Raw genomic sequence first — 13,807 nt, forward strand, 5'->3', positions numbered from 1 at the left:
TTTTGTGTTCAACTTATTCTTGTCTGTGTTCTCCAGGTAACCCGGGACCAGATGAAGGTGTTTATACAGCAGGAGTTTAAGAAAGTTCAAAAAGTGATTGCTGATGAGGAGCAGAAAGCCCTTCATCTAGTGGATATCCAGGAAGCAATGGCCACGGCTCATGTGACTGAGATACTGGCAGACATCCAATCCCATATGGATAGGTTGATGACTCAGATGGCCCAAGCCAAGGAACAACTTGATACCTCCAATGAATCAGCTGAGCCAAAGGCAGAGGTAAAAGAAAATGCCTATAATGATTAGTAGCAGGAGAAACAGGAAGACACTGATTGCCATGTTTGTCAACTCTGGAAATTCCCTATTTTGGTTTCTAAACATGAACGGATTGAAAGCTTAGATAGGGCATACGTGTTTAGACCAGTGTGTAAACCAGTATGGAAGTATTAGCTGCTAGGGCCTGTGCTCAGCAACTAGGCCTGGCAAAATATGTACACCATGGCAAATACTGTTTACAGTTACTGGGGGAAGCCAGAAATTCGGAGCCAGAGAAGAAGACAATTGACAGATCCCAAATTGTGAAATGAACCTATAGATAAAGTCATCAAAGGGATGAGAACTGGGCTGCATGAGAATGTCAGGAAGTGGAGCATAAAGCAGACCAAAATAAAAGATTTTTGACTGATTCTGTGAATAGTGAAACGGTGCCTCAGGCTGGTTTTTATATGGAGCTAACTGTAAATTGGAGGCATAATTGTTGGATTAAGAGGAGCATGTGGGCTAGGGCATTGTAAGGATCAAAAAAGTGTGAATGAAAGACAAGATAAATATTGAATCACTGTACATATTTTAGTCACTACACTCATTGTTATTTTGTAACAGGAATGAAAGGGTCTTAGACATTTTGCTGAACAACATACTCAAACATTCAGAATCTATTTCTAAGAAAAAAAATTAAGGTGGCCATTTAAAAATACATATAATATTTTTATATTTCAGCCACTGAGGAGAGGCTACTGTTCATCAGGTTTCCTACCATTATGTTGAAAATTCTGGTCAAGATTATGCCAGATAGGTTTAGGGTAGGCCCTTCTAGAAGAAAACCTAGGAGAGTCCTGTGAACTTTCCAGGACAGCTGCTGACTCAGTGAGTTCAGCCTTAACTAACAGTTTTGCCTTGGCCATGAGAGCCTAGCCACAGACTGAACCAGCCAGCAGAAGGGTCAAGCTATGGTCCAGGAGGCAGGCAGTGTCTGTGCCGTCCTGACAGGAAATGTAAGAGACCACTGGACAGTCATCTTCACTCATCTGGGGTTCTGGATTAATTTTTATCAGCGTGTGAAAAGAATGGAACAGCTCTTGTTCTTTTCATTTCATCCTGCCCAGGATTAAGAAAGTGTGTGCCTAAATATGTTTCTAGATAGGTAAGAGAGCACTTTATATTTATCATTTCATTTAATCCTTATTTCAGCATTCTTTGTCTCCATCTTACAGATGGGCTGTTGAGATGCCTAGGACGGCAAACACTGACCTGTGTCATCTAGTTAGCAGAAAAGAGAACCAGGATTCAGTCCATCCTTTTCTCATGCCTGTGCTTTTGCCCTACTGTATGCTGAATGCCAAACCTTCTGTTTGTATCTGTGAGAGGAATGAGGAGAATCGGTGTCCTAGACACCTTTGCATTCCTAAGACCTTTCACAGTGCGCAGGTGGTCACCTTGTGCCTTAATTAACAAAAAGTTCAACCAGAGTTAACTCAGAGGATCATTGCCGTATCTCTGTCCCCAGATCCCTTCACATTGCAACTCCCACATGTATTCTGTGGATTGATTAGGTTGTTCTTTCAAAAACAAAAATTTAATTTTAAGAGAGATCTCCCTCTCTTTTATTTTCATTTCAGATAATGAATTTAGTCCCTACCCAACATTAACTGCCCTTTAAGTACTTCAGCAGCTCAAGTGCACTATGCTTGTTAACTCTGATGGAATTACTCTTAGGAATGCAAAGATGACAAGGCCTGAGGACTAGGCAATGGACAAAATAAGCTATGAAAAATGAGAAGTAGCTTTCAGCTGGCTAGAGCTTTTACACAGAGTAGTTACTGTCTCATGGCCTCTCTCTTGTTCCAGCTAATCTGGTAATTTATTGATTAGAGCAGATTTCTAGTACCTGTCTTTCACTCAACAGAGGAATTCTTTTCTTCTTTTTACAAGGTATAGATTTTTTTAAATCACCTGCATTTTTAATTTGACCAAAAGATCCCCCCAATGTTTTATTATGAAAATTTTCAAATACATAGCAGAGTTGAAAGGATTTTACAAATTATACACATATACCTCCACCAAAATTCTGCCATTAACATTTTACTGTACTCTATTCATTTTATATACATAGCTGTTTTTCTAACCTTCTGCTCCTCAATGCATCTTATCTTTGATGTATTTAAAAACGAATTGCACCTTCTGGTTCTGAACAAGATCCACTAATCGCAGCAAAAATTCCTGGACAAAATACTAAGTCACCTACCAGAAGACTCTTAAAAGCAGAGAAAAGATGGCAGACTGACCATGTCCAAGGACCTTGGGCTATGAGGAACCACACAGCAATGAGTTCCCTGGAAGGATAGGGCAGTTTCTTGCTTCCTTTACATCCTGGCCTGGTGCCCTACAAGCTGGGAACAGTAATGAGCACCGACAAATTTAACCATACCTGCCTATCTGGTGGCCAACACCATGAATAAAGCTGCTCCCATTCCCAGCCCCAATTGATACCGCAGTAGTGAGCCAGTGGGGTGAAAATTTATTTTATAGCCTTGCCTGTAGTAAGAGCTGTCATTCTTCTTCCATGGAACCTTTAGGTAAAAGTCTAACTTCTGCCTCTTCCCCTGCCCCCCCTCAATAGTGAGTGGTGCCCACCTCCCCTGGAGCCTAAAGGTGGAACTCTGCTTTTACCCCTCCCTTGCAGTAATAGGTAGAGAATAGTATCCCTCCTCTGTGGGGACTGTAGGTGGAGCTTTAACACCTCCTTCCCACCTCTGCAGTAACTAGGCAGGGCCCCACCCCAGCTGAGTCAGTGGGTGGAATCTTACCTTCCCCTCTTGCTTTGTAGTGATGAGGTGGTACCCCTCTTCCTCCTGAGCTAGCACCATGGAGACTATAGAATGGAATACTTTCATCTGAGGGGGCGACCAGAAAGAATAACACTGCAGAAGTTTTATAAACTAAATTGACATTTGAACCGCAAGACACAAAAGTGATCTAGGACTGGACCCAAACAGGTTGACTACCTGCTAGAATAGATTTAATGAGAATCAGATCTTATGATGTCCAGGATATAGGCCAAAGCTACTCTTTATACCAAGAACCAGTGAAATCTCAACTCTAATGAGAAAGAAAATCAGTAGATGCCAACACCAGGATGACACAGATTTTGGAATTATCAGACAAGGATTTTAAAGCCACTAATAAAAATGTTTCATTGAGCAATAACAAACACTCTGGAAACAAATAAGAAATAAAAAAATCTCAGCAAAGAAGTAGAAAATATAAAGAAGGACCAAATGAAATGTTAGAACTGAAAAATACAATTGACTGACATGAAAAATTCACTAGACTCACTCAGTGGCAAATTGAAAATAGCAGAGGACAGAATCAGTGAATACTGATCCAGTCTGAACAACCAAGAAAAAAGAATTGAAAAATAATTCAACTGTTGGAAATGACAAAGGAAAGAATTAGTGAATTTTGAAGACAGATCAATACATATCTGATCTGAACAACCTAGAAAAAAGATGGAGAAGTAATTGAATTGAGTCTCAGGGACAATAAAGAAAGATCTAACATACATGTCGCCTGTGTCCAGTAAGGGGAGGAAAAGGAATGTAAGGCTAAAAAAATTCAGGAAGTAATGACTCAAAACTTCTGATATTTGGTTGAAAGACATGAACCTACAGATTTAAGGAGCTGAATGAACCCAAGTGAGAATAAACCTAGAGAGCCATACTGAGACTTTAAAATCAAACCTCTAAAAACTAAGGACAAAGAAAAAGTCTTGAAGTCAGAGTTGCCAGAGAGAAATGACACATTGGATATGGGGAACAATAATTTGAATGACTGTGGTACATGTAAGAGGTCTCTTCTATAGCTATTGAAAAGATTGTGTAGATTTCTACACTATGCTGTTATGTGGTTGATTACTTCAGTTGATTTTATATGATTGAATCAGTGTTGTTTTCCTGCGATGAACTCCCAGGTGGTCATTATTATTATCTGGATTCTATTCATTAATATTTCAGTAAAGATTTTCACGGCTGTGTTCAATGAGGGATATTTATTTGTAAATTTATATTTTTATGTAATTGTTAGGCTTTGGTATTAGAATTATGCTGGCCTCAGAAAACTAGCTGAGAAATATTTCCTCCTCATCTATTTTTTGGAGGAGTTTATGTAAGATTGGTGTATTTCTTCCTTAAATATTTTGTAGAATTTACCAGCAAAACCACCTGTTCTGGAGTTCCTTAATGAGAAGGTTTTTGATAACCAATTCAATTTAACATAGAGCTATTCAGATTTTTTCGTCTTATTTTGAGAATGTTAAAATTTTATATTAGTTTTAATTTTAAAGGAGTTTGTCATTTTCATGTAAGTTGTTTTAGTTTTTAAGTATAAAGTTACTCACAATATTTTCTTATTTTCCTAGGTGTCTGTAGCCTCTAGAGTGATAACCCATTTTTCATTTCTGATATTGATAATTGGTGAATTTCCCCTTTTCCTTGATCAGTCTAACTAGTATTTTATTAATTTTGTTTGTCTTTTTAAAGAACTAACTTTTGTATTTGCAAATTTTACTCTTTGCTTTCCATGGAGTTTACCTTGTTCTTTTTCCTAGCTTCATAAGTCATGGATTTTACTACTTTTATGTAAATTTTTAGAGCTATGCATCTCCCTCTAGTCACTGCTTTAGTTGAGTCATACAACTTTGAGTTGAGTCATGATGAACTTTGGTCATGTGTTTTCATTGCCATTCAGTTTGAAATATTTTTTCCATACAGTGCTCCTAGATAATTGTGTTTTAACACCCAAAGATAATTGAAAAATTGTGTTGAGGTTTAATTATGTCATTGATAGTTATATAACTCATATTAAATTTAAATTATATTAATTTTTGCTTTCCAGATTATAGTTCCCATAAGACATGCCAGTCAAACAAAATGCAGAGGAAGCTTCCACCATCCCTATACCCTCCTTCCTCCACTTGCCCCACTTCTCTCTCATTAGAGTGCGGATGATTAGTGCCCTTACCAATACTGCAGATTCTGAAATCTGCTAAGAATGCTCTTTTTGTCCAGCCTCCAGTGTATATAATCTATTTTAAATCACTTTTTGGGCAGCAGTTGTCTTTCATAGGCTTGGGCCCTACAGCCTCCCTTTACCTCTGGTTGCATTCCCAGCCCCTCGATCCCACACCATTGCCACCCGACATGTCCTGCCCAAGACACATACATACACATCCCCATTTTATCTTCTGTTGTCGGCCTGGGAGAATCTTGCTTATCCCTCAAGTGGCAACATAAATGTCACTTTCTCCAGGAGAGGCAGTGTTTATCACTTCCCTTCTGACTTTCAAAGCATTCTGTTTGTGTCTTGGGTAGAGCCGTTAAGACATTTAGTCATAATTCATTTTCTATCTGTTTCTGTCTGTTTCTCCTGCTCCTGAATGGGAGCTCCTAGAAGGTTAGATCATTATGGGTTATTTCTCTTTTACCCTTAGTACCTACACATAATAGCTTCTTAATGAATCATACTGAATTGTTAATGATATTGATAATAACCTTTATTAAATACATTCTGTATCTTAGACACTGTGCTTGACATTTATACATATTATTTCACTTAATCCCCACACGTATCCTGTGTTACAGGGACAATTTTTACCCCTATTTTACAAATTAGAAAATTGAAGTTAAGAGAGGCAAAATAATTTGCCCAGTGTAACAAAGCAAGTAAGTGATGAAGTCAAGATTTAAACGCAGGGTATCTGACTCCAGAGCTCATTCTCCTTTATACCTATAGGATCAATCCATCAATCAGTTCATCAATCAAATAAATTCTCTAGGAAGTTATCTGCAACTAGGAGATATAGTCTTTACTGAGACCAATCCTAAATGACTAAGAGGAGGATGTAAAAGATACTCTGTCACTAAAAGGATGAGTGAGGTCCCTTGGAGAACGCTTGAGTATTTGAAAAATCTTGTTTGGTCACAAAAAGAGGCTCGAATAAATCTGCTGTGATCACTGGTAGAGTTAGGTTCAGAGAATACAGTGCCTGCAAAAATCACCTTCACACATTGTTTTGGTGAAGAGTGAATTAGAAGAAGACAAAAGCCATTGTTTGGCTGAAGAATGATGTGGCTCATCAAATGCCAGAACTACCCTTTTACAAAGAAGACCAAGGTCCAGATTAATTAGCTTGCTCAAGGGCACCTAGCTAATACATAACAGAGCTTGGACTAGAATTCCAATTTCCTGAGTCCCAGTTCAGATCCTTTTGCACCATAGTGTGCTCTATATTAGAGTTTCTGTGTTCATATTTGGAGAAAAAAATGCTAGGCCAAGTCAGAAATGAGTCTTTGAGGGAAACAGCTTGATGCTTTTGGAGCTGGTCAGCTTTTGCCTAAGACCTGCTGCTATTTTGGGCTCTCAGTTTGCTCAGAACTGAATACTGCCAGCCATACAAATAAAAAGGCAAGGCTATTATTTAGGCCTCCTAGGTCTATGCATTCACGTCTCTGCTTGCAAGGGCAAATTATTAGTTCATCTCTGCTGGGCAGTTTGAACGTAGGATTATATTAGCCCTTGTCTTAGCCCTTAGATGTCTACCGGTTTGTCTCTGTAGCAATAAATGCGCAAGCCTTGCTTTCAGGTTAGGAGAGAAGAGAAGAGAAGGAACTGTAAATCAGTCTCCACTGATCCCAATTTCTAATGCTGTTTCTTTCTGTTTCTTTCAGGGTGACGAGGAAGGACCCAGGTAAGATCACATTATTGTTGCTTGTCTGTTCTCAGAATTGAGGTAGAGTGACATTTGTGGCCTTTTAATGCCCCGTGAAATATGGACAGCCAAGGAACAGCACAGAAAAGGGTTCTCCATCTTAAGCCAGGGCTTTGAAGATCTTATTTTGTAAGATTCTCATCACCCTCCCTATCTATGCCATTTCCTGTCTGTAACCTTCAGATAAAGGTAGGCTTTAAAGTATGTAATGACAGCAACTTTGCTTTATTCTTTAGCACATTCAGAATATCTTGTTAAGAAGAGTAGGCACTATATTTGAATGGTGATTAGGTATCAGGCGGACTGACTAGATAAACTTTTGCATTGTTCTTTTTTGATTGGAATTGGATTGCTTTTTTTAATGGACTCTACATCCAATATTCTTTATTTCTGACCTATAACATGTTTGTATCTGATTCAAGACACCTATGCAGTGAATCCAAGGTCATAGGTATACAAAATTTTGTTTAGAAAAAAAAAGTGTTCCTTTTTGCTTCTGTATCACTGTATGAAATTTAAAAGTACATTTTATTATTATTGCCCCTGTCTTACAGTGAATCTGGACTTTGGTTTACTTAACTTGCTATCATTCTGCTCAGGCAGTGAGAACAGGCCCTAGGAAATGCTATAGCTATGCCATAAACACAGTTGAGGGGCATTTGTACCAAGTAAAATGTATGTCTGGATGGGTTCCCTGTCACTTAGGATACAGGACTGTGTAGACTGGGAGGTACCAGAAAGGTCTTCCAGGCCACTGCTATTCAAACTTCAGTTTTGCTAGAAACGTCCTTCTTTCAAATGGACTTTAAGTAGAACTCCAGTGTATACAGAACATTTTTTTTCTGGTTAAAGTCGGGGGCTACATCTACTGGTGAAATTTCTCACTTCCTTTCAACAGACCTGAGGGACTGCTGCAGAAACCTGGGGTTCCTCAGAACTCAGCTTGAAAATCACTTACCTAATTCAAGTTTCTCATTGAAAGATGCTTAACAAATTGTCCTAAAGTTACCTTACTTGAGCCAGGATTCAGCCGTTGTTTAGTTTTATTTACAAATCAACAAATATGGTTCTTTCTTCCTTTCTCTCTCCCCACATCCTGAGCCCCTTTCTTAGTGCCAAGCGTTGTTCCACATCTGCATCGCCTGCTGCTTCCCTCCCTTGGGAACTGTGGTTCTCAGCCTAAATCTAATTCCTTGTCATTTGTGGCTAAAGCTACAGGTGCCCTACTTTAAACCTACAGAGCTTCAGGGAGTCCCTTCAAACTCCATATTCCAGCCATTCTCAGGCCCCCTCTGTGTTGTGGTTCATTTCTTTCCTCTCTCCCTCCCTCCCTTCCTTTCTCATGACCCTCCTGTGTGTCAGGCTCTGTGCTATGCACGGGGTATATAATGATAACTAAGACAGATATGGTCCCTACCCTTGTGGATGCTAAGTCTAGTAGGAGAGATAAGCAATTAACTGGGTACTTATACTTTGGGGGATGTGCTATGATTAAGTGAAGTTTAGTCTGCTTTAGGGAGAGCTCCTAAGTCGGTCTTGGAAGATAAGAGGAGGCTTACCGGAAAGGTTATGTATAAATGAAGGTCTGAAGGGTGAGAAGGCAGGCAAAGCAGGGGCAGGGATAGGGCTGTTCTAGGTAGAGGGAGCAGCTTGTGTAATAGCTCCAGGCAAGAGAAGAGTGGAGGAAAGAAAGCAGAGTCCAGATCATTTAGCGCCTTACAGGCCTCCTTAAGGTATTTGAGCTCTCTGAATTATTTCCTTGGCACTCCACCTCTTCTACTTTTCAAAACTAGCTCTGGCTTCTTAAAATCCAGACCAAACAGAGCCCTAGACCTTTTATTCCCCAGAAAGAGATTTCAAATAAGACCAATAAAAGAAAAACCCCTTAGCACAGGTGTAATGTGCAAACTCCACAGGATAGAAATGGCATTTCTGTCTTGGGAGATCCTGGCTAGGATAGATGCGTTCATCTTGTCTCTGTGGCCACATGCCAGAGTCAGGTTGATTAGAAGAATACAGGGACCTTACGAAGAGATGAACTCCCTTCAAAGATACTATTCAGTGTGAGGTACTGACTTTAGAGTTGAATTGCAGATTCCTTCATGTCATTTTGACAAGACAGTGGTAAAGCATGGAGTTTCTTTACTAGCAACCAAGATGTCAAGCTGTCTTCCTAGAGCCAGGCTGCCATGGATGTCAGTAAGGATTCTGTTGGACTGGAACTTGAGAGAACCCTTTTTTGGTACAATGAGCACTTGAAAAGCATGCTCCAATCTGGCAGAAAGAGGAAAGATGAGTCAAATTTTCCTTTTACCCTTTAAATTCATACTTACTGGTTCCATTCAGTTTGTGTTGAACTACCACTTGGCTCAGTTTATTTCAGTTAACACTTCGGGGCAGATTGCCTTTGATCTGAAATTTCTCTCATTTATGATATACACTTTACCATCTGAGTAGGCCAGCGTTTGTTCCAAAGGCTTCTGTATTGCTGACAGTGTTAAATGAGCATTTGACATGTAAGGGAGAGAGACAGAAGCATGGGTCTGCCTGCACAGGGCATGGAAGAGGAATGATTCTGGAGACCCTGTATACCAGATCTACTTGGATTTTCAAACCTGTGTCTCCTTCGCGAGCGTTCTTTCCACACTATCTGCACAGAAGTCCAGGGAGAATTGGATTCCAACCACCCTCCATGGTGGTAGGAACAAAGGAAAATTCCTATCCTTTTGAAACATGTTTGTCTGTAATAGATCTGTGTTCTCCTCCATTCCTACCAGCTAGTCTCCCTGCTTCTTTTTTCATTCAGTTTTGACTTTCCAAGCTGTTTGACATGAGGTGGCCAACTATTTGTGCTTTTGGTTGTGTCTCTTCCTTGTTCTGAATTTTAATGTGTAGTTATCCTGCTAATTTACAACAATGATAATCATAGCTACCATTTATTGAAGGTTTACTGTGTACAGTGTTTTATATATACTCTCATTTAACCCTCATGTAAACCTTATGATGCAGTATTATCCAACCTGTAAAATGAGGAAACGAATGCTCAGCAGGATTAACTTGTCCTCCATCACACAGCTGGTGGTAGCAGAGCTGGGGCTTGCATCTAGTCTGGCTTCAGAGCTCATGTCCTCAGCCACCATTCGGACTGTCTCCACGCGGCCAGTGCACTTGTCTCCATGCCCTGGAATGAAAGGCAGGAGGATTCATGCACACACCTCAGAGGATCACTTTGGTCTTGTTCCTCTAACCTCAGAGTTCTTCTTGCTCTCACACTGAAATGCTGTGGTGTCTCTTTTCTACAAGCTACTTCTCCTCTCCTTAGCCTCTGTCATTCTAAGGGGATATTTCTTCATCTCATTTTCACATAATGTCATCTGAGGGTTAGCAGCAAAAGGGGTGGCTTTTAGACTCCCTGGGGAGCTGGCAACCAAGCCTTCCTTTGACCCTGCAGAATTAGCTGCCTATCACCCCTCCACCCAGGAGTTTACTCTTTAAATCCATGATACAGTCATACAGATGACGAGGATTCTTAGAGGGCGGAGGAACTAAATCTTAATATGTAGAACATGGATATTAACCACTGTAGAGTCATCTTTTAAGAGGGTGTCTTTGAAGCTCAGAGTGATTTTTTTCGAAGCAAAAAAAAAAAAAGCAATTTACACCTTTGGCAGCAATTTTCTGACTTCTGTATGCTATTATGGTAGATCTTGTGTTTGCTCCTTCACGGATTGGCTCCTTCCCTACTCCTGCTGGAGCCTGCTGAGAAGTAATATATATTCAAGGAAGAGGGGTGGCAGTGGGGTCTGCTGCCTTGAAAGCTGTTGTATAGTGGGAGGAAGCCAGAGAGTGAAGGGCCCTTAAACTCTTGTGCTCAGAGGAGAAAGGAGCGAGATCAATATTAAATTTTGATTTGCTATTGAAATTTTCTGTGATTTTGTTTAAACTAAGAGGAAAATGGCTTTTTAGTAGTAACAGCCATACTTAGGACTTCTGTAGAATTTTTCATCTTCAGAGCTGGCTCTTATTCAGGCAAAAAGCTCCTGCTGAGATCAGTGTGAATCTGACCCATGCCGATGCTGTGATCAAACAGGCAGTTGAGTTCTGAAGGAGTAGGCGCTCAGGGAGAGTCGGCAGACCTACCTCCTATTCTTGGTCGGCCTGGGATGACTGTGTGACCTTGGGCAAGTCATTTAACCTCTTTGCCTCTTTGTAGTCTGTTTTTATTTGCCTGTAAATACTAGCTTTTCTTTCCCCCACTTCCCACTCAGTTTTTTTGAGATACAGTTGTGTGGAGGAGTACAACTTACATTAAATGTGGAATGAAAAGAATCTGTTTATAGATTCTGTAATTTGGTAGATTTTTTTCCTACTCTTCTCAATTTTGTTTCTTTAAAAATTTTCTTGGGGCTGTATACTAGGTACTACCCCCCCCCAAATAATAACCATTTGTTCTTAGATATGGCATTTCTCTTCCTGATGACTTAGTTTGTAGAGATAAGAGGGATACTAAGTCAGTGATACACTTAGGTTTCTTTTGTCCTCTGATTGCAAGTTTATGGTTTGGTTTTTACATTATCTTCATTTCAGAAGACCTAGCTGGAAGCCAAAGAAAATGGCTGATACTTGTGACATGGAGTAGAACTATCAGGAAGTGGGATTCTAGCATATAAGTTGACCTTCAGTGCAGAATTTCTTAACTGTCATGTTTTCCTCTTATGGAGCCTGAGCTGACTTTGTTTTCCCCTGCTGATGTGGACTGTTTATCCTCTACTCACCCAGATTAAGGATGAAGCCATGCTATGCACTGTATTGCCTATCTATAGTAAAAGCAAGCCTTCTTTCTAAAGTAGTTGATTTTCAGATATTTACCTGTGAGAGTTGCAACTTTATGTTATTTTGTGCATATTGGTCTATAGAGAATCCATTCACAGCTGGAAAATTCAGCAGGAACCTCTAGCTTATTCCATCTGCCTCACATTTGGAAATGCTGGCTAGGAGCAGCCCATATTCTAGCATATATCTTCCTCCCTTTTCTAGATTCATAATGCTAAGAAAAAAAGGCCCAATATGAAGGGACCTGGATGTCACTTTGCATGGTGTGGTTTTACACTGATCAACGTTTGTTTACCATCCAGTATGTAGTTATGTTGCTTGGCAGGCTTACCTTGTTTGTATCTTTGACCTCAGAGCTTATCAGGGTAACATTCACTTCTAGGAGCTCTGTTTCCTAATCTCTTTAGCAGGAAAAATTAAAAGAGGAATTCTTTCATTCATCTGTTCCCAAACATTTTCAGCTCTCTAATGCGTTGCCAGGCCCCATACTAGGCCTCAGAGATATGAAGATGATAAAGACTTTGTCCCTAAATTTAAAAATCCCAAAGTCTAGGTTGACAGAGAGAACTAAGTAAACAATTTTAATTTCACGTTTAAGTGCAATATTTATTATAATTATAAATTGTTATAAAGAAGCATTTATTGAATGCCAGCTGCGTGCCAGGAAGGATTTAAAATATTTACATATATTATTTACTTCTCACAACAGTCCTAAATAAGTGGTTAATACATTATCTTCATTTCTCATCAGAGATGAGAAAACTGAGTTGCAGAGAGGTTATACATACACGAACAAGGTCACACAGCTAAAAAGTGGTAGAGCCGGCATTCAAACTCAAGTAGTCTGACTTGAGAATGGGGACTTTTAACCACTACACTATAATATTGTCTATAATAAATATGTTGAATGTAGAGAAGGGTACAACTAACTCAGAATAGAGAATCAGAAAAGATAGCATTTGTGCTGGACCTTGAAGGATGGGTAGGGTTAGGCTTTTCTAGATGGAAAGGGTAGGAAGGCCATGCAAGCACAGAGACCAGCATGTCTAAAGGCTCAGAAGAATGAAAATGCATGTGCAGTATGGGGAATGGTGAGTAAGTGCATGACTGGACTGGCAGGAGATGAGACTGAAGGGTGGTGAGTCTACCTTGTACAGGGCTGTGTATGCCATTTGAGGTACCAGAAGGTTTGTACCATTTCCTGTTAGACTTTCCCTCTTGGCTACAACATTGTCCTACCCATAGAAGAAAGGAACAGACTTCTGAATGTTGTTACATCTCCTGAGTTGTTATGGGTGAATTGTTTGCTTTCTCAATGCCTCAGTTTCCCCATCAGGCAGCACATCTTATTAATCTTAAAGGATGAATATTTTATGAAGCATTAAAAGTATTCTCCTTTTGGGTTTCTTTGCGACAGAAGAACAAGCAACTGAGATAAAGTAGTTGCCAAAGGAAATTGTTTCGTTTGATTTATATCTTATTTATACCCTTGTTTTGACAGCTTCTGCCTGCTTTTAACTTAAAATCAAGTTTGAAAAGTAGATATCTAGTTTCTTCTAAATTAATGGAGAAGGAATACAAAGCACCAGTGTTCTCCAAGTAGATTTAAGGCTATAGATATTTTTTAGAAGCTAGTCAAAGAATTAAATTGATGTCACATTTGTCCCTGAGTTAGATCCGGTGCTGAAGAGTCTGGTTGGCACCTACTTCTCTTCTGCCTTGTTTGTCTTCTTGGCCATTTTGGACTGGCACTAAGCATAATAGATTTAGGAAGTCACAGAACTCCAGTCTGTCTTTTAGAAAAACTCAATGTGATGTCATTGGTTATGTACCCCTTACCTGTGGCAGCCACAGCAAAATTGCTGTTAGTGATGTCTTTTTCATTTTAGGAGAAATCTACTGAACTCTAGCATCTTCTCACTTCCTCTCAGT

At 39.7% G+C, this 13,807-nt stretch overlaps 1 protein-coding gene across 2 annotated transcripts in view; it reads left to right on the plus strand.

Annotated features, from left to right (window-relative positions):
* The window catches only part of TRIM44 (tripartite motif containing 44), an 89,170-nt gene that overhangs the window by 38,908 nt on the left and 36,455 nt on the right, over window positions 1–13,807 (plus strand). For both annotated transcript variants that reach the window (XR_004323152.1, XM_006195037.3), the window contains exons 3-4: window positions 37–276; window positions 7,002–7,021. Coding sequence is in view for 1 of the 2 variants with exons in the window: in XM_006195037.3 (XP_006195099.3) it covers window positions 37–276; window positions 7,002–7,021 (260 nt within the window). In the remaining variant the exon portion in view is untranslated. The remainder of the gene's footprint in view (window positions 1–36; window positions 277–7,001; window positions 7,022–13,807) is intronic.

This window comes from Camelus ferus, chromosome 10 (assembly GCF_009834535.1).
Source record: "Camelus ferus isolate YT-003-E chromosome 10, BCGSAC_Cfer_1.0, whole genome shotgun sequence".
NCBI classification, from domain to species: Eukaryota; Metazoa; Chordata; class Mammalia; order Artiodactyla; family Camelidae; genus Camelus; species Camelus ferus.